At 46.0% G+C, this 18,193-nt stretch overlaps 1 protein-coding gene across 1 annotated transcript in view; it reads right to left on the minus strand.

Annotated features, from left to right (window-relative positions):
* Nucleotides 1-72: 72 nt before the first annotated feature.
* The window catches only part of Eif4h (eukaryotic translation initiation factor 4H), an 18,660-nt gene continuing 539 nt past the window's right edge, over nt 73-18,193 (minus strand). Inside the window, exons 2-7 of the mRNA XM_055606089.1 lie at nt 7,998-8,185; nt 5,474-5,538; nt 5,291-5,387; nt 4,444-4,503; nt 2,335-2,472; nt 73-1,845 (exon numbers count right to left, since the gene is read on the minus strand). Of these exons, the coding sequence (XP_055462064.1) occupies nt 1,706-1,845; nt 2,335-2,472; nt 4,444-4,503; nt 5,291-5,387; nt 5,474-5,538; nt 7,998-8,185 (688 nt within the window). The 3' untranslated portion in view covers nt 73-1,705. The remainder of the gene's footprint in view (nt 1,846-2,334; nt 2,473-4,443; nt 4,504-5,290; nt 5,388-5,473; nt 5,539-7,997; nt 8,186-18,193) is intronic.

Raw genomic sequence — 18,193 nt, forward strand, 5'->3', positions numbered from 1 at the left:
CTAAATGTTTCTCAATAGCACTCCAAAATTCAAAACTCAACTTCACAAGTGGCCAGAAAGACAAGCAGTAAATGTTACGTAAGGTTCTCTTTTATTTAAACGATCATTCACAAAATACCATATCCATAGACTCACTTTCTGTCATAGAACTGAATGTGTTAAGTGTTTGGAATTCCATTCGTACAGAGTCAGCTGGGCGCCCAGCAGTGTGGATGGACGTGCCTGTTCTGTCTTTTCCGCATTGGAGATGGATTAGATCATCTGAAAGCATCAGCTTTGATTACAACCACGCAATGCATGTCTGTCTTAAGTTAGGTATTGGTGTTACACAAATGGTTCTTATCTCAGAAGCAGAGAAGATGGCAGGCGAGGGAAGGAGTGAGAGTTCTGTAAATTGCCGAGACCTTTCGACAAAGACAATCATGAGCTAAGGGGTAGGCTGGCAGGAAGCTGCTAGCTAATAAGCAAGCTGCGCACCTCTCGCAGCCCCCTTTCCTAAGGCTGGCTGGCCCCTAACTGCTCTAACTGGAACAGATGGGAACTTGGTGCCAAATCATTTTCCATTTGTTCACACTCAGCTGTTCAAACTAAAAGCAAAGCCTGATTCCCTTGCTCCCAAGTGAGTGCTCAACACTGTTTGTGGGAGAAGGGTCTGCCCCACAGAGGAGGCAGCAAGCCTAGAGGTTTCTAGACACCCAGGTACTGAGGGTCAACAGCTGTGCAACTGATCAGAGAAAGTGCCAGCCCTCTAGGCCGTGGGCTGCGATGGGGAGCAGCCTCTTGAGCTAAGTGCCCCAGAGCAGACAGACACAGGGAAAGAGCGCACAGACTCAGTGCAAGCATAGCTGCCCAGTGCAGCTCCAGCACCACCCCTGCTTCCCACAGCCCTTAGCTGCAGGAAGCGGATTGAGCTGCAGCGGGCTGCACCCCCAAGGGGCCTCCATGGCCCAGGAAGAGCAGGGAATGAGCTTGCACTTGGGTCTTAAGAGTGAGCAGGAGCAAAGCCACGTGGCCGCTGGCACTCAGGCTGCCACCAGTGCAGAATGTCCAGATTCCCCTGCACCCTCCTGGCCTCACTGTTTGACAGGAGCCCGCCATGCCTCAACAGGCTGCTGGGGCAGGTGATAGGCGCCAAACACAGCAGCCTGTCAGGACCAGCAGGCATGTTTCCTTGTTTTAAAAGCAAGGTGCCTCCAATTCGGCATGCTCATCCCAGCTGGATACCAACAAGTCACCACCAGCCACCTGGGTTAGTGGCTCTAGCTCTTTCCCAGAAGCCACAGCAACACAGAACTCGACATGCAGGATGGAGAGAAGCTCTGAGAAAAAGCAGAGGACAGCACACCTGGAGCGTGGCCAGGGCGCGTAAAGGAAAGAAAGAAAGCAAAGAAGGATGAAGCACCTCAGCCCACCTTCCGCACATGACCACATCCATACCATGTGGGAAGGGGCAGGAAGAGGCCAGGAATGAGAGGGGAAGGAAAGAAAACAGAAAGAAAGCACAAAACAGGCACTAGATAGATATAGCAAAGCCAAGAATGTACTAGAAACCACTTGTTAACAGCTGACATGCACTCACAAGCTCTGTGTTTCCGCTGTAAGGAGGACAGTGCCAGGTGGGAATGGGGCCTGCAGGGCGACCGGCTGCCACCAGGCTGTGGTCTTGCTCCAGCTCCCCCACACCCCATTCCCTCCCAACCTAAGCTCATTCTTGCTCCTTCTGAACCACTTCCTCTCTGGGCCTGGCTCCCCCAAAGATGGCTGAGTTGGGGTTGGCTACTTGGTTGAGGGGTGTTGCCACTGTCCGAGGTTTAAGCTGCAGCCGTGGTCTCTGTGCTCGTTCCTCTGGAAGACAGAAAACAACACAGGTTACGTACATTATGTGTGGCTGCCATGCCACACATCCAAACTGATGGCCAAACTGCAGGAACCTCAAAGGCCCTTTGTAACAAGGGCGCATGTAGCCCAGGCTTGCCCCAAACTTGAAGCCGAGGAGGACACTGACTTCTGGATCCTCTTGCCCCTACCCACCTCTGGACCTCTGTCCCAAGTGCCAGGAATGATGGACACCCCCACCCCTGTCTCCCCAAGATAGGGTTTCTCTGTGTAGCCTTGGCTGTCCTGGACTCACTTTGTAGACCAGGCTGGCCTCAAACTCACAGAGCTTCTCCTGCCTCTGCTTCCCCTAGTTCTAGGATCATGGTTATGTATGCCCAGTGACTATCCGATTTTCAAAATGGCCTCTTACAAGTTTGATGACTGGCATCTGAGGCCAGCCTATTGAAGGAAGGTTTACAGGGGGTTGACAGCAAGTCCCAAGGATGTCTGCCATACCTTCTGTGGGTTCTCTGAAGTCCATGTTGGAGCCGCGCAGGGGAGGGCCATCTCGGAAGCGACTCCCCATTGGAGGTCCTGCTCGCCGGTCCCCAGGGCGACTGCCCCCCCTACCCCCTAAGAAGTCATCCCTGTAGCCTAAGAAAGAAGACAAAGAATTAACAATTGTTTACACTATCACATTAAAGAGACAGACAATGTTCTAGGAACTGATTCTCAATTTAATGTTTAGTTTGCCTAGTATCTGAATTTTTTTTTTATTAAGTGTATAAAAAAAAACGTGCAGGCTGGGTGGTGGTACATACCTTTAATCCTAGCACTTTGGGAGGCAGAGGTAGGCAGATCTATGGGTTTGATGTCAGCCTGGTCTACACAGTGAGTTCCAGGACAGCCAGGACTACACACAGAAACCCTGTCAAAACATCCCCTCCCCCCAAAAGAGAGATGTCGAATTCTCAGCAAAAAGAAGGCCTTTTTTTCAGAGGCAGGATTGCAGCCAGGTTTCAGGGTAGGCAAAAAACCTCCATTAAAAAAAAAAAGGTGGTGGGTCAATAGGCCCAGTGTCCGCCCGTCCATCCGTCCGTCCGTCCGTCCGCCCATCCATCCATCAAGTCTGCTGTTCTCAGGACTTGAGCTCAGTTCCTAGCACTCACATCAGGTGGCCCACAGCTACCAGTCCCCTCCAGGCAATCTGGAGCTAAAGATCAATCTCCACAGGCTTTCGTGTAATGTTATGGGCTTGTAATCCCAGCACTGAAGAGACAAAGACAGAGAATACCTGGGGCTCGCTGCCAGCCACCCTAGCTGAACAAATAAATTCTAGCTAATGAGAGACCCTGTCTCAAAAATAAACCAAGAGACAGCTCAGCAAGAAAAGATGCTTGCTGCCAAGCCTGCTGACCTGACCACAATGCCTGGTCCCGTACACTGGAAGGAGACAACCTCTTCTGAAAACTGTCCTCTGACCTGCATGCGCGCGCACGTGTGCACACACACACACACACACACACACACACACACATGCACACACTGTGGCTTATGTGCACAGAGGTGGCAGCATATGCCTTCAGTGGCAGTGCTTGTGAGGAAACAGAACTGTGTTTGAGGCCAGCCTGGGCTATAGGGAGGGCCCTTGTCTAAACAAACAAAAACCAACACATATAGGGGACAAGAATGCACTCAGACAAATGGGTCTGCTTCCTTTACTTGAATTCCTTTTGCAAAGCAGAAGTCTTACTCCTTGCAATGTAATACTTTTCACATTTTTTAAGTCAGGATCTTACTAAGTGACTCAAACTGACTTTAAACTTGAGATCTCCCACCTCAGTCCTCTGAGCTGGGATTATATACGTTATTTTAAGATGCCCTCTTCTGACATTTGAGGGAGCCAAGCACACAAATGGTGCACATATACACAGTGGACAAACACATATATCTTACATATATCATATACATATAGCTTTAGTTCCAAGCCCAACAGGAAGGCTATGCAGGAGGAGACAAACAAGCCCATACCCAGACTTCTAGGAAGCATGCCATGAAAACCCTTACTTTACAAAGTCAAGGTTAGCACCCTGACTGTTATTTCTGGTAGAAGAGGCATGTGAGCACATGTGGTGCAGGATTTAAACTCAGTACCTCTCCCTCTCTCCACATGCCTACCTACTGAGCTACCTACTCCCAGGTCTACTGGGACATTTTCTTCTACTTCTTTGTATTTCTATTAAAACAAAAACCAAAAAACAAAACCAGCAACAACAACAACAAGAAAACAAAAACAAAAAACAAAACAGAGCAAAAGTTGGGCCTGCTGTCACATGCCTGTAATCCCAGTGTTCTAGGAGGCAGAGAACGCTGTGAGTTTGAGGCCAGCCTGGTCTAAAAAGCAAGTCCAGGACAGCCAAGGCTAAAGAGAGAAACCCTGTCTCAAAACAAAACAAAAAACAAGACAAACAAACAAGCAAGCAAGCAAAAAGCAAAAGCTGGGCCTGGTGGTGCACGCCTTTAATCCCAGCATTCAGGGAGGCAAAGGCATGTGGATTGCTGGGAGTTCAAGGCCAGCCTGGTCTACAAAGGAAAACAATGGAGTGGAATGTTAAATACTGATACCAGAATTGAAGTCATCCCGGGAATCCCATCCTCCTCTAGATTCTCGAGAGCCACCCATTCCTGAGGACACACACAAAAAAAGATAAAGTTGAGGTCTACGCTCATTGGTTTTCATCATCATGAAACAAACTTAATCATTTATGAAGTGGAAACCTCAATTCAGAAACTGTCTTGATTAATGACTGATGGGAGAGGGGCCAAACAAAGGCGCGTAGGTAAGCCTGGATTGTTTAAGAAAGGAAAGTGAGCATGCCAGGATGCTGCACTGCCTGTATGGTCTCTGCTTCAGATTCTGCCTTGGCTTCCAAATTTATGCAGCAAGAAAAACTTATTCAGGACAAGGTCAGGTTGCTGCATGTGCGGGCAGTTTCATGTCAACTTGACGTAAGTTATAGAGTCCTGAGAAGGGGGAAGCCTCAATTAAGAAAGTGCCTCCATAAGACTGGGCTGTACACAAGCCTGCAGGGCATTTTCTTACTTAGTGATTGCGGGTGGTGACACCCCTTGGGCTGGTGATACTGGGTGCTGTAAGAAAGCAGGCTGAGCTAACTATGAGAAACAAGGTGGTAAGCAGCACCCCTCCCAGGGCCTCTGTATCAGCTCCTGCCTCCAGGTTCCTGCCCTGACTTCCTTCACTTATGAACAGCGACGTGATAGTTAATAAACCCTTCCCTCCAAGTTGCTTTTGGTCATGGTGTTTCATTACAACAGAAATGCTAAGTCCCTGAAGAAATATGAGAAAACCTAAGCTCTCATGGCCATCAGACCTCTCAGTCAAATGATGTGCAGAGTCACAAGCAATGTGTGCACATAGCAAGCTGCATCCAGCTTTAAAACAGCTAGTCACCTCTGTCATCGGGTCCGCCTTTCCTGAATCCAAAGCCACCTTTATCTTGTTTTCTGCCTTCTGCAATGTCCACGCGAAGTGATCGGTCACCCAAGAGCTGAGAACAAAGAGAAAACAGTTTACGCATCAACAAGAACACACACCTCACACTGCTGCCGGGGCAAAGGAAGTTGAGGTACTCACTGCACCGTCGTAAGTCAGAGCCTCCTTCAGGGAATCCACCTCATCAAATTCTACGTAGCAGAACCCTGAAGAAAACAGAAGCTGCCTTGTACATATAACCTGGACTCCAGGCCAGTTGGAATCTCATTAATATCACTAGACACCAGTAGTGTTGTACCTTCTGGGTGACAGTAGATCCCAGGACATGCTAGCATTCCCCCATCCCCCAAGATAAGGGCTCATGTAGCCCAGGGTGGCCTCAAACCTGCTACATAAATAACTAAGGATAACCAGAACTTCTGATCCTTCTGTCTCTATCTCCCAAGTGCTGGGATCGTAGGTATATACCACTGTGCCTGGTTTACATAATGCTAGGAATATAACCCAGAGCTGTGAGCAAGCTAGGTGAGCGCTCTATCAGCTAAGTCACATTCCAAACCATTAATTAAATTCTATCAGGTAGAAAATGCTATCCCAATAAGCACTGAAACAGAAAGTTTTTACAATGTTTCCACCTTATATTTACTTGTTTTCTTTTTGCAGTGCTAGGGTGAACACAGAGCCTTGTGTATGGTTAGGGAAGTGCTCTGCCACAGAACCATGCCCCAGCCTTCTGCTTATATGATTTAACTACAACTGTCAAACTTTTTTGGACCACCGCAGAGCTGTCTGGCTTCTCATTTAATGTAATCTAACTGGGAGGCAGACTAGAGATTCAAATTAATACCTACAATGCTTGAAGGAAGGGGCTCAATAGAGCCTACTAAATTCCTACTCATAAAATTTGTTTTCAAGCTAAAAAATATCCTTAGCAACAGCATCAAGTTCTCCGATGTCAATGGGTTACAAGTCTGTGTGTTGTAATAAGCAACGCCAGGCAATGATTCGAACATGGCCTTTTCTGTGATGTCTAAGGACTGAGGAGCCATGTGCTCGTGCTGTACCCCGTGTCCCTTCTCAAAGACCCCACTGTGAAGCACTAAGTGAAGCTTTGAAGAAGATCTGAGCCAGCCACCGCTGTTCACTATCTGCTAGAGAACACTAACCTGTGTGTGGCTAAGGGGAGTTGTCTTCCCTAAGTGGATTTGGTGAGGGGCAACCACAGCACAGCCACATACCTCATCCTCTTAAGCTATAACTCAACAAAATATTCCAAGAGACATACCCCAAGACATCCAATATAGATGCAGTCCAAAGCTAGGTCGACCCATAAAACTTTATGTAAATTTGCTTTGCCAGTACTTACTAGCACCCAGCCTGGGATTCAGATACTTGTGTCACTACCTAGTAACACACCACGCCCAGCTGCAGGGTCTGAAGCAAAGCCTATGTAAGGCCACACTCACATGCTTTGTGTCTGGCCTGGCTTCCACCCTGAACTTCTTTTGGATGCCCAGGCTAAGCTGAATGAACCCAGGACCATGTACTTAGGCCTGAGAGCCAGGCTATACCTATGCATCTTCCTTGTCCTCGGCCCATTCACACAACACCCAGCACACTCTTTAACTGGATGTGGAATGAACAGCCCTCCCAAATATGCCCAGTTTCCCAAGGGGGACCGGCACCATTTACTTTCAGATTTTATAACAATTACCAGGAGGCCCCCAAGAAAAACACTGAGGGTGAGGGAGAAACTCAAGTTATTTTCAGGGCTGGAAAGATGGCTCAGTTAGGAGCTCTTACAGAAGACCAGAGTTCAATTCCCTACACCCATATGGTAGCTCATAACTATCTGTAACCATAAATCTAGGCAATCTAATAGACTCACACATGGTGCATAACATTCATACACAAATACAATGTAAACATAAATCCATTAAAAAATGTTGTGGGCTGGAGAGATGGCTCAGAGGTTAAGAGCACTGTCTGTTCTTTTAAAGGTCCTGAGTTCAGTTCCCAGCAATCACATGGTGGCTCAAAACAATCTATAATGAGATCTGGTGCCCTCTTATGGCATGCAGGCACACATGAAGGCAGAACACTGTATACATAATAAATCTTAAAAAACAAAACAAAAACAAACAAGTAAGCAAACAAACAAACCCCACACGCAAAAGTTTGTTTTCACCAGGCATGGTGGTACACGCCTTTAATCCCAGAACTCAGGAGGCAGACGCAGGCAGATCTGTGAGTCTGAGGCCAGCCTGGTCTACAGAGAGAGAGAGAGGCCAGGGCACCCAAGGCTACACAGAGAAACCCTGTCTCAGGGGTGGGATTATTTTCAGGGATGTACAAACACATAACAAGTAATTGGGTTTTTGTTGCTTTGTTTTAAAGTTGTCTTTGGTTTTATCACCTCCTTTTCCTCCAAGATAGCTCCTGTGTCTACAGAGACAGAACTGCATGAAAGCTAGGCAGGCAGACCCCAGGCACACACATCTCACTACAAAGCACATAAAGCATAAAACACTGTTGCTCCAAGAGGAACTGCTAAGGGCTGTCCGGGTTTCTCTGTGTAGAGGACACACATGCTAGCACAGAGCTCTCTAGTGCACTTCCACTTGTACCCCTCTTAACTTCTCCACCTACAATACTTCAGACTCACCTTTAAATTTGTCCGTGTCTTTGTCTCTGACTAGCCGCACACTCCTTATGCTGAGATCCTTAAAGATAGCATCTATGTCACCCTGAACTGTGTTAAAAGGGAGATTTCCTACGTAAGCTGTGTAGGGGGGCTCTGTGGGCAGCTCCTTCTGGCTTCGGGACCCATGGCCACCAGCACTGCCGCGGGACCTAAAAGGAGAGAAGCACCAGAGTTTAAAGCTCCTGACTCACAATCATAACCCACCGATCTGTTTCCACTGTTCACTGTCTACCCTCCAGCCTCCTTCCTTTATCAAAAGAAGTGTCTGATTTTGGTGATAGAATTAGCCATAGAAACACAGAATACCAACACCGTACAAGATGGTCCAAAGATACATCACCCATGAAAACTGGCTCCCTTACTGGGCTAGAAAGAAACCTTTATGTGGTACAACCCAAGTAAACACACTGCACACATAACCACACAAAAAATACGGAGACAATCAGGAGCGTGAGGGCTCAAGACTAGATTAAGCTATATAAGCCTTGCCTTTGGTGGAGAAGATGGGCTGAATTAGTCCAATCTAGGTGCAGAACTTGACATGCATACATGAGGACCACAGTTTGGCTCTCTGGGACTTACTGGCCTGGCCATCTAGTCTAGCTGAACAGTGACTTTCAGGTTCAGTAAGAACCTGTCTCAAAGCTAATATGGGAAGTGACTGAGAAAGACACCTGACAGTGACCTCTGGACCTAATATGCACACAAATGAACCCAAAAAAGAGCAAGGCATGGTGGTTCATGCCAGTAACTAGAAGGGTGAGGGAGGGGCATAGATATCCTCAGTTATAAAAATGAGCTAGAGGCTAGTAAGCCAGTCACAGAACAAAAAACAGAACAGACTAGCCAGAAGAGATGTGGAAAAATTTTCTAAAAGGGACTACTGAAGTTTTTTCAGTTGTCTGTTCTTATTTAGACAGGTTTTCCTACATAGCCCTGGCTGTCCTGAAACTTGTTATATAGACTAGAATGACCTCAAACTCACAGAGATCCTCCTGCCTTTTCCTCCCCGGTGTGGAGGCTAATGCCATATGCCATCACACCTACCTGGTTGTAGTTTTTATTTTAGGCTTAACCAGATCCTTTCTCTGTAAGTGTTCTAAAGCTGTGAGCCATCTCTCCAGATGCTGAGGTTAACACAGTCACGATGCAATGGTTTTTCCCTACTACCGACCAGTGGCCACAGAATGCCCTAACAAATGCTGGGCAAGGTGGTGCACACCTTCAGTCCCAGTACTCAGGATGCAGAGGTGGATCTGAGTTCCAGGATAGTCTTACCTAGAGAGGCTACACAGAGAAACCCTGTCTCAAAAATCAAAACAAACAAAAACCCAAACAAATGAGAGAGAAAGAGGGAAAGAGGGAGGGAGGGAGGGAGGGAGAGAGAGAGAGAGAGAGAGAGAGAGGAGAGAGAGAGATTGAAAAGCTGTATGGGTGGTGGATGTCTATAATCCCAGTCCTTGAGACATAGAGGAGGATCAAATCATATTCACATTCAGTGTGATCCCATCTCAAAAACATATATCCAAACTGTCACTCCCCAAAAGGAAGCCCTGCAGCCTGACTGAACAGTAGGACAGGCTTATGAATGAGGGCTACAGCCACTTGTCCCCACCTTCCCACTCTCTCAAGCTTCAGTGTGTGATAGGCCTGTTGATTCAACCCTTTGACACTACTCTCTAGGTTCCCATCTCCTCACTCTCAGGCTTACAAAGTATGTGATAGCCCCATTGGTTTGACACTACTCTCGGCCTCCCACCTCACAAAGAACCTTCCAAATATATTCCGTAAGCCACTTTAGGGCTGGCCCACGAACAGGTAAGGTATCTTCTGAGCATCTGAAAACTTGGCGTTTACTGACCCTTTAAGAAAGGCGTGGCAGATGAGCAGCAGCAACATAATGAAGTGACGCACTCCTGGCACGGCTGCAGCCAATGTCGTGCCAGTGCCAATGTCAGAATACTTTACTGCACTCTAGTCACCCTTGTTACTCTGACTGACCTTCTGTAAGGAGGTTCACCTAGCCATGATGCTGTGGGGGTGGCACATGCAGCAAGAATATGCTAGACACAAGGATGTGACTCACCCCCACCTGGGAGGAGAGTGCAAGCTCTTATCATACTACTCCCAATACCATGTGACTTTAAGCACTGTTTCTGGAAAAGTGAGCTCCCTATGAATAAGGTTCAGTAACAACGAACACCCATGTGGGAGCAGCAAGGCCAGGCCCAGGTAGGGTGGCCAGGGTGGTTGGTGAACTCTGCGTAAGTCTAGGGAGCCCAAAGGAATGCAATTAGGTCAGTGGTACTCTGCCAGGTATGGTGGCCCATGGCGCCTTTAATCCCAGCTGGATCTCTAAGCTCAAAGCCAAAAAATGGTCAAGGTCTAGGACAGCCAAGACTACAGAGAAATCCTGCCTCGAAAAACCAAAAAGATAGTGGGGTTCACTTCAAAGCCATAGGTAAGCAGCAACTCTTGCTTTGGGGAAGGCAGAAAGCTTAGCTTTCAGAAAGTGACAAGAAAAACCTCAGGTGTAAGTACCAAACAGCTGGCTAGAGACAGGATTCCAGAGCCCAGAAGAAACAAGCCAGCACCCTGCTCAGAGATAGTGTGTGCTAACCACTCCATGATAAGTACTTCCTTAGTATGGCCTGGGCTACAAGGCAAAAACCTGTCTAGAAACCGGTTTCATTTTCCACACTGGCAGCTTGGAGTAGAACCTCTGCCAATCACTTCTCTGTACCTCAGTTGTTTGTTTTCCCCTATAAGTGCAGGCTGGCCGATCTTCCCAGTGCTGGGATGACAATACACAGGATGCTTCCATTTTGCCTGTTACTTTATAAATGCTCAAAATATTAGTTTCATAAATGACTTTAATTGACTATAAACCACTTCATAAATACCAAGTGCCATATAAAATTTAATAACCAAAGGGCACTTAAGGCTAGGTTGTCACAGCTGAGGTTATGATCTGGGCCAGGTACTTAGGACAGCAGAAAGGAAAGAAAACTGGGGATTGGCAGCCAAAGCACAGAGCCTAGTCCCACCCCCAAACCCAAGCCAGGTCTGATAGGCACAAGTTCCCAGGCTCTATTTATGACACACCACCACCAAGCCACAGCTCTGTCTAATGACCTAGGGATTGAACTAGGAACAGTCCAATGATCTCAACAAAACAAACCCTTAAGTTAAAATGTGGGAGGAAGTGCGGGGGGGCACTAAGGATATAGTTCAGCAGTACTGTATTTGTCTAGTGCAGATGAATTCCAAGGTTCCATGTAATCCTAGTATTTAAGGCACATAGGAGGTAGAGACAGGAGCATCAGGAGTTCAAGGTCATCCTTGGTTTTGTACCAAATTTTAGGCCAGGCTGAAGACCCAGTCTCAGAAGTAAAATAAATAACCCAGGTGTGCTGGCACACCAGTTATTCCTACCAGATCAAATCTCTGTGAGCGGAGAAGAGCCTGGTCTCACTATATAGTGAGTTCCTATCTCAGTAGCCTCCTTTGAGCACGTCTTCATTTTTTTCTTCTTGGTGTTTCATATAAACCACACACACAAACCCGTAAGACTGAGTGTGTTTAGCTGCAGTGGTAGCACACAGAAAGGCAGGAGGATCTCTACGAGGCCAACCTGGTCTACAGACTCCCAGGATAGCCAAACTCTGTCTTAATAAATGGAAAACAAACAAGCAAACAAACACACCAAAACAGGATGTGTTGGCACATTGTGTCAATCCTAGCCAAGGCTACACAAGACCCTGTCACAAAACAACTCTCACAGATGTTCTGCCTTTCCTCAAAGACAAGCCTATTACTTTTATTAGCCCTGTATAGATTTATTACCTCCTGGCCTACACTCACCTTGGAGTTGGGCTTTGTACAAACCTAGAGTGCCCAAACTTTCCACCATGCAGCTGTGTGTGTGGGAAGAGCCAGGCCTGTGGCACATCCTGCAATCAAGAGTACTTGGGATGTTGGAGCAGGAAAATTGGAAGTTCAAGGTCATGTTCATGCCTAGGCTACATACCAGTCTGAGACAAATCATTTTAAGAGGGAGGTGGGAAAGAGAAGAGCCCCTCCCACTGCTGAAGGGTTGAAAACCCTGCTCCTATGACTGATTTCTGATATTATATGCATTATTGGGGTATTGTATAAGGAAATGTGTCAACATCTCCAACTATAAAATGCTGCTGAGTTTCAAAATCCCTAATGAACCTGGCATGGTGGCCCAAACTTTTAATCCAAGCTCTAGGGAGGCAGAGGCAGAATCCCTGTGAGTCTGGTGCCTATCTGACCTATAAAGTGAGTTTTGGGGCATCCAGGGCTACATAGAAAGACCCTGCCTCAAACAAACCGACCGACCAACCAACCAACAAAACAGCCAAATGCATGTTCCTCAGTCACAACCTGGGAAGAATCTATATGATTTACAGGATAGGAGTGTTCTGAGTACTACAAAGAGCTAGCTCTGTTAGGCCGGGGGAACATGATGCCTGGCTGTCCTTCCTTAGGTGTCAAGCAGAGCAGCACAGCAGAGATTTCAGCACTGGTGCTTGTGGGCTTCTTCAGTTGTTTCTGTGGCAGTTCCATGTGCCCCGGGCTAGCTTCAAGCTATCAGCAATGCAGCAGAAGACCTTGAGCTGACACCTCTGCCTCCCCCTTCCAAGGGCTGGGATTCAGACAGGACTACGGGGCAGGTGACTTCCCTGATGCTGGAGCCCCAGAGCTTCACACACTAGTGCACCCTCCTACATGAACTGTATGCCCAGCCCCCACCCAACCCCTCATCAGTTATTCAGCACTGATAATCACACCAATTATAAAGAAAATTCAAGGCTGGAGATGGAACAGCTGGCTAAGGGAACTGTTGCTCTTGTGGAGAACCTGGCTCCATTTTCAGTATCCACATCTATCCCAACTGCAGTTCCAGGGAACAAGACACCTTCATTTGACCTCTGATAGCAGGCACATGCATACAAAACATTCCTAACACATTACAAAATAAAAATAAATAAAAACAAAAAATAAGTTCAACCTAGTAGGGGCACTTGGAAGGCAGAAGCAGGCAGTCTCTGTGAACTGAGGCCAGTCTGTCTGGTCTACATGTTAGTTTCATGCTAGCCAGAGCTACAGAATGAGAAAGTAATAAAAATAAATTTAAAAAATATTTTTAAAAACGCATTATGCCTTTAAAACAGATTTTTAAAACCTGCTTTTAGAAGCTGGATGATGCTGGAGTACCCTTTAATCCCAGTTTTTTTGAAACCCTGTCTAAAAACAAACAAACAAACAAACACCCTGCTTTCAGAAACCCGGCTAAGAACCTAAGCTTTTCTTTTTTGGCTTGTTTTTTTCCATTTTTCTATGAGGCCTCCCTTGACTCCTTCTCTTAGCTTCCACTCAAAGACTTAGAGGAAAGTCAAAACTGTGAAGACCCTAACCTTCAGAGGTGAGACACACTACGGGGGTAAATAAATTTAGTAGTTGAACAGAGAAGACAGCTGTGGTGAGTGCTCATCACTCAACAAATATTTACTATCTTCTATGCTTCAGGTCAGTGGGACAGTCTTGGAGCCAGATCAAGTTTCTGGACTCTAGTATGCATGACATACTACCTAGTGATGTAAAAAACAAAGCAATTATAACATCAGTAGAAAAAAGCAATTGTTTTTGTTTTTTTTTTACCTCTCTCTTTCAAGACACGGTTTCTCCTGGCTGCTCTGGAACTCAGAGAGACCCACTCACCACTGCCTCCCTGTGCTCAACTAGAGGTGCACACCACATGCACCTGCTAAGTCGTAAGCATACAGAAGACACTTCACAGCTAAAACTCTAGAGTTATGTGCATTTTACCACAAAATGCTCTGGCTGTTTTTTAAGCCCCTGGAAAGCTGAGGCTGAAAGACTTATGTACAAAGCCAGGGGGATGTTAACAGAGCATAAGCCCTACAGGGTTATAAGGTCTGAATTATAAGCCCCTTAACTGGAATCTGACAATCATCTTTTTTTTGGAAAGGGTCTTGTTTTGTTGCCTAGGCTGACCTGGGAATCCTCCTGCCTCAGCCAAAGAGGAGTGCCCAGCTTTTTGTTTGTTTTGGAGAAAGACAACCATGTTGCCCAAATTCACTGGCCTCCAACGTAGCTGGGACAGCTCTAGTCATCACATCAAGCTTTAGGAACACTTCAATTTGCAGTGCCAACACTCTAGCAGGCACATTTCAATAATCCCAGTTCCTTCAGCCTATGAGTTCTCACCTAATTCTCAGCTTTGACAGCTTTTTAAGAAGCCTTTGTTACCATTACACATGTAAAGTCAGTCTTACTTCGTATCATACATGGTCAATGACCAACGACACAACTACAACTTCTGGGCTGGAGAGCTGACTCAGGGCTGAATAATAGCACTCTTCCAGAAAAACTGGGTTTGAACCCAAGCACCCACATTTGTCAGTAACTCCAGCCCCCCATTCCCATCCTGGTTTTTCAAGACAAGGTTTCTCTGCGTAGCCTTGGCTGTCCGGGAACATGCTCTGTAAAGCAGGCTGGCCTGCCTCTGCCTCCCAGGTAAAGATGTGTGTCACCACACCTGGCTGTTACTAAAGTTCTAAAGGACACCTTCTTTCTAGCCTCTGCAGGCACACACAGATGCACAGACTATACTCTGGCAAAATACCCATACACATAAAATTGAAAAACTAAACAAAAAACATCACAACAATAAAGCTGGAACTCCAAGAAGACAATTTAGGAGCTGGGCTTGATGGTAGTGCGTACCCACTGTCCCTGGATGCATGGTGGCACTGAAAAGGAAGAGGCAAGTTTCTAGCTAGCTCTGTCTACACTGTGATTGGCTAGCCAGGGATCCATAGTGATACCTTGCCTCAAAAGAACAAAACCAATCTAAAAGCTGGGGGTAGCGGGGCCCACTTTTAACTTTAGCACTCAGGAGGCCGACAGCTGGTTCCAGGACAGACAGGGTTGGAAATGCTGTCTCAAAAAACCAAACTAAACCAAGCCCCACCTGAACTGAAAAGATAAACTGCAAAACAAAGTCCAAGAGTTTAGCACAATCAACTCTTGATTTTGGAGTTGTTTTGATTTGCTCAAGAACAATGTAGTTCCTGGCCCTTGTTCCATGCTGAGGCTTGATCTGCACATGGGTAGGCTTGTGGGGAAAGCCCTATTTTTAGTCCTCCCTTCCCTACAACTGCAGAACCGTACAACACACCTACAAAATAGGTCTGGGTCCTTCCAAAGAGGTACATGACCAGAATCCCAGAACTTGGAGAACAGAGACTGAGGCAAGAGAGAAGGAACACTGATAAAAGTTTGAGGCCAACTAGAGCACATAATGAGAAAGTCTTGAGTCTTTAAAAAAGCCTTTGCAGAATGTTTAACTCTAAAGACCAGGCTTAGGCCATGGCTAGTGTCCTCATACTCTGGACCAGGGAAAAATACCTCAAACAAGTAAACAAAAAAGTAACAATAAAGCAAACAATAAAGATGGCTTCGCAATATATGCTGAAGCATCTCTATAAGATTTAATTATCACACAGCATAGAGATAACTGCTGATACAAACATTACTAAAATAGCAATTAAAAGATCAATCACTAAAGATATCCAGTCAACTCTTCTACCATACTGTAAATTTCAGACTCAGCTGAGAACAGGCCCTGGTTAAGGGCTCAGCTGGGTGGTGAGGGGAGGGAACAGAACTACAAAACAAAAACCCACCCAAAACATGGCAGCAGTAGCTGATCTGTTCTTCTTCTGTTTTTCACTTGGAATCCTCCTGCCTCAGGCTCCTGACTAACTGATGCTAGTACAACAAAGCTCCCCCCACTTCAATGGATTTTAAGGCAGAAGCATGCTGATCTGAGAGTTCAAGGCCAGCCAGAGCTACACAGAAAATCTCAAATATCTGGGTATAGTGAAAGATACATGAAATCAAAGCACTGAAATGGCAGACAGGAGAACATCAGTTTGAAGACATCTGACATAGTCTTACATAGTGAGTCTTCGGAAACCTGGGCTACACGAGACCCTACCTAAAAAAAAGAAGGGTGCATGTGTGTACACAGATGGTACTAGGAAGCAGAGGCAGGAGGATCTCTGAGTTTCCAGGCTGATCTATGCAGGAAGTTCTAAGACAGCCAGGATTACCTAGAGACTCTGCCTCAAAATGCCCCCACCCAAGGGCCTGGGAGATGGCTCAGCACTTAATAAGAGCATCAGCTGTTCTTCCAAAGTACCAGGATTTGGTTTCAGCACCCACAGGATGGCTTATAACTCATTCCAGAGAACGCCTCTTTGGACCAGGCAAACAGACATAAGCAGGCAAGACACTCACATATAAAGTAAGACTATCCATAAGTAACGAATTAAACAAGTAAATGAAGCAGAGAAGTGTACTTTTACATGAAGAAGCAGCAGCTGAAATGCCTGGTGTGGTGGTGCAGGCCTTTAATCCTAGTGCTTGAGGGTAAGAGACAGGCAGATCTCTCAGTTCCAAGGGCAGCCTCAAAAGGAGAAACAAAACAAAGCCAGCCTGAAATTTTCAGGTCAAAGAGGGGCTTATAAACAAAGGGACATGCGAAACAGTTTTAAAGGATGCTAAGGGTTAAGATCTCAAATTAGCTTTTGAGAGAACATCTGGGGAAATGGCTAAAGTTTTTCATCTGCCTGCTAGTATTTTAAATGAGTTGCATCCTAAGAGAATTTGAATTTGTTTACTTTCTAATTAAAAAAAGAATGCAAGGGTCTAAATTGTGATTTGTACTAAGTCTTATAATGACCTCACCATCACCAAAAAGTTGGTAAGTTTCTTTAAAGACAGTTTTCTTTCTTTTTGAGATAGGATCCCACGATGTAGTCTAGGCTGGCCTTAAATTTCAGTTTTTCCTGCCTCAAACTCTACAGTGCTGGAACTTGGGTAGGAAAAAAAAAGGTCCTCTGGGCATTTTATCTAGTAGAGAAAAAGCAAATTAACAAAACAAAACAAAAACCTAACTCAAACCTCTAGTTATTAAATTTAAACAGTATTGCTGAGTATGGTGGCTCATGCCTTTAAACCCACTACTGGGAGGGCAGAGATGGGCTATCTGAGTTCCAGCCCAAACTGGTCTCTATGGTTAACCAGAATTACAAAGACACAGAGACCCTAAAATAAATAAAAATTCCAACAGGACTTAGCACAAATCTGAAACCTAGAAAGCTACCCTCAAGAGCATTCATGTTAACGTGTCAATCCAACACCTATTTGTATTTTTATTAGCAAATAAAATGCTCATTTGAAATATATGTGGCTCCAGCTTATCCCCAACTTCCTCCTCAGAGTAGCATGAATGGTATCTGGTACACTCCTGCATCCAAAGAAGCCGGTGACTCATTTCCAAAGCCGGGTATTTAAAGCTGATCATTCTTCACCCAACAAAAGACACTTTGGGGCAGCCACTTGGGAAACCCAACACCTCAGTAGAACTACTGTGATATTCTCCTGGGCAAATCATCGTTTTTGTAAAAAGGATAAAGAACAAATGTGTCCTTGACAAATAAGCAAGATGCTTAAATACAATATACCATAAAACTCCTATAAGTGCTAATGGTTAAAAAAAAAAATTTTTTTTTTAAAGCAAATGGCTCAGGCTTGTTTATTTCTATTGTTTGACAGGAGACCCGAACCCAAGACTTCAGGCATGCTAACAAACGCGCTACTGCTGAGCTACAACTCCAGCTAGTAATGTGTATTTGAAAGCGAACAAAAATATCCGGTGCTGATGTTTTCCAATTATGCACCAGGAGCACTCTATTCATCAGTTAATAGTTTTTTGTTGTCCGCATTTGTCCAGAATCAGAACGAGGCGAAAGCGATTCTCCAGGTCAGGCTGAAACTAGGAAGAAACTAACAATCTCCGCCAGCAGACACGTAGTACCTGTCAATAAGGCATTCTAAACGCGACGGAGACAGAGAGAGACAGACACGCGCGCAGTCCCCGCTCCGGTGTATTTGTTTTGGTTGCTGTCCGCGCTCCCTGCCTCCCTCGGTGGATCCGAGGGTCCCGGCACCCAGGCACGTAGCGGAAGGGACTCGCCCCTCTCGAGGCCCACGACCTCATCCGGTCCGCGGGGCCTCACGTAGAAGCGCCCCAGGGG

Source organism: Psammomys obesus, unplaced genomic scaffold (genome assembly GCF_907164565.1).
Source record: "Psammomys obesus unplaced genomic scaffold, mPsaObe1.curated_primary_1811, whole genome shotgun sequence".
Classification (NCBI taxonomy): domain Eukaryota; kingdom Metazoa; phylum Chordata; class Mammalia; order Rodentia; family Muridae; genus Psammomys; species Psammomys obesus.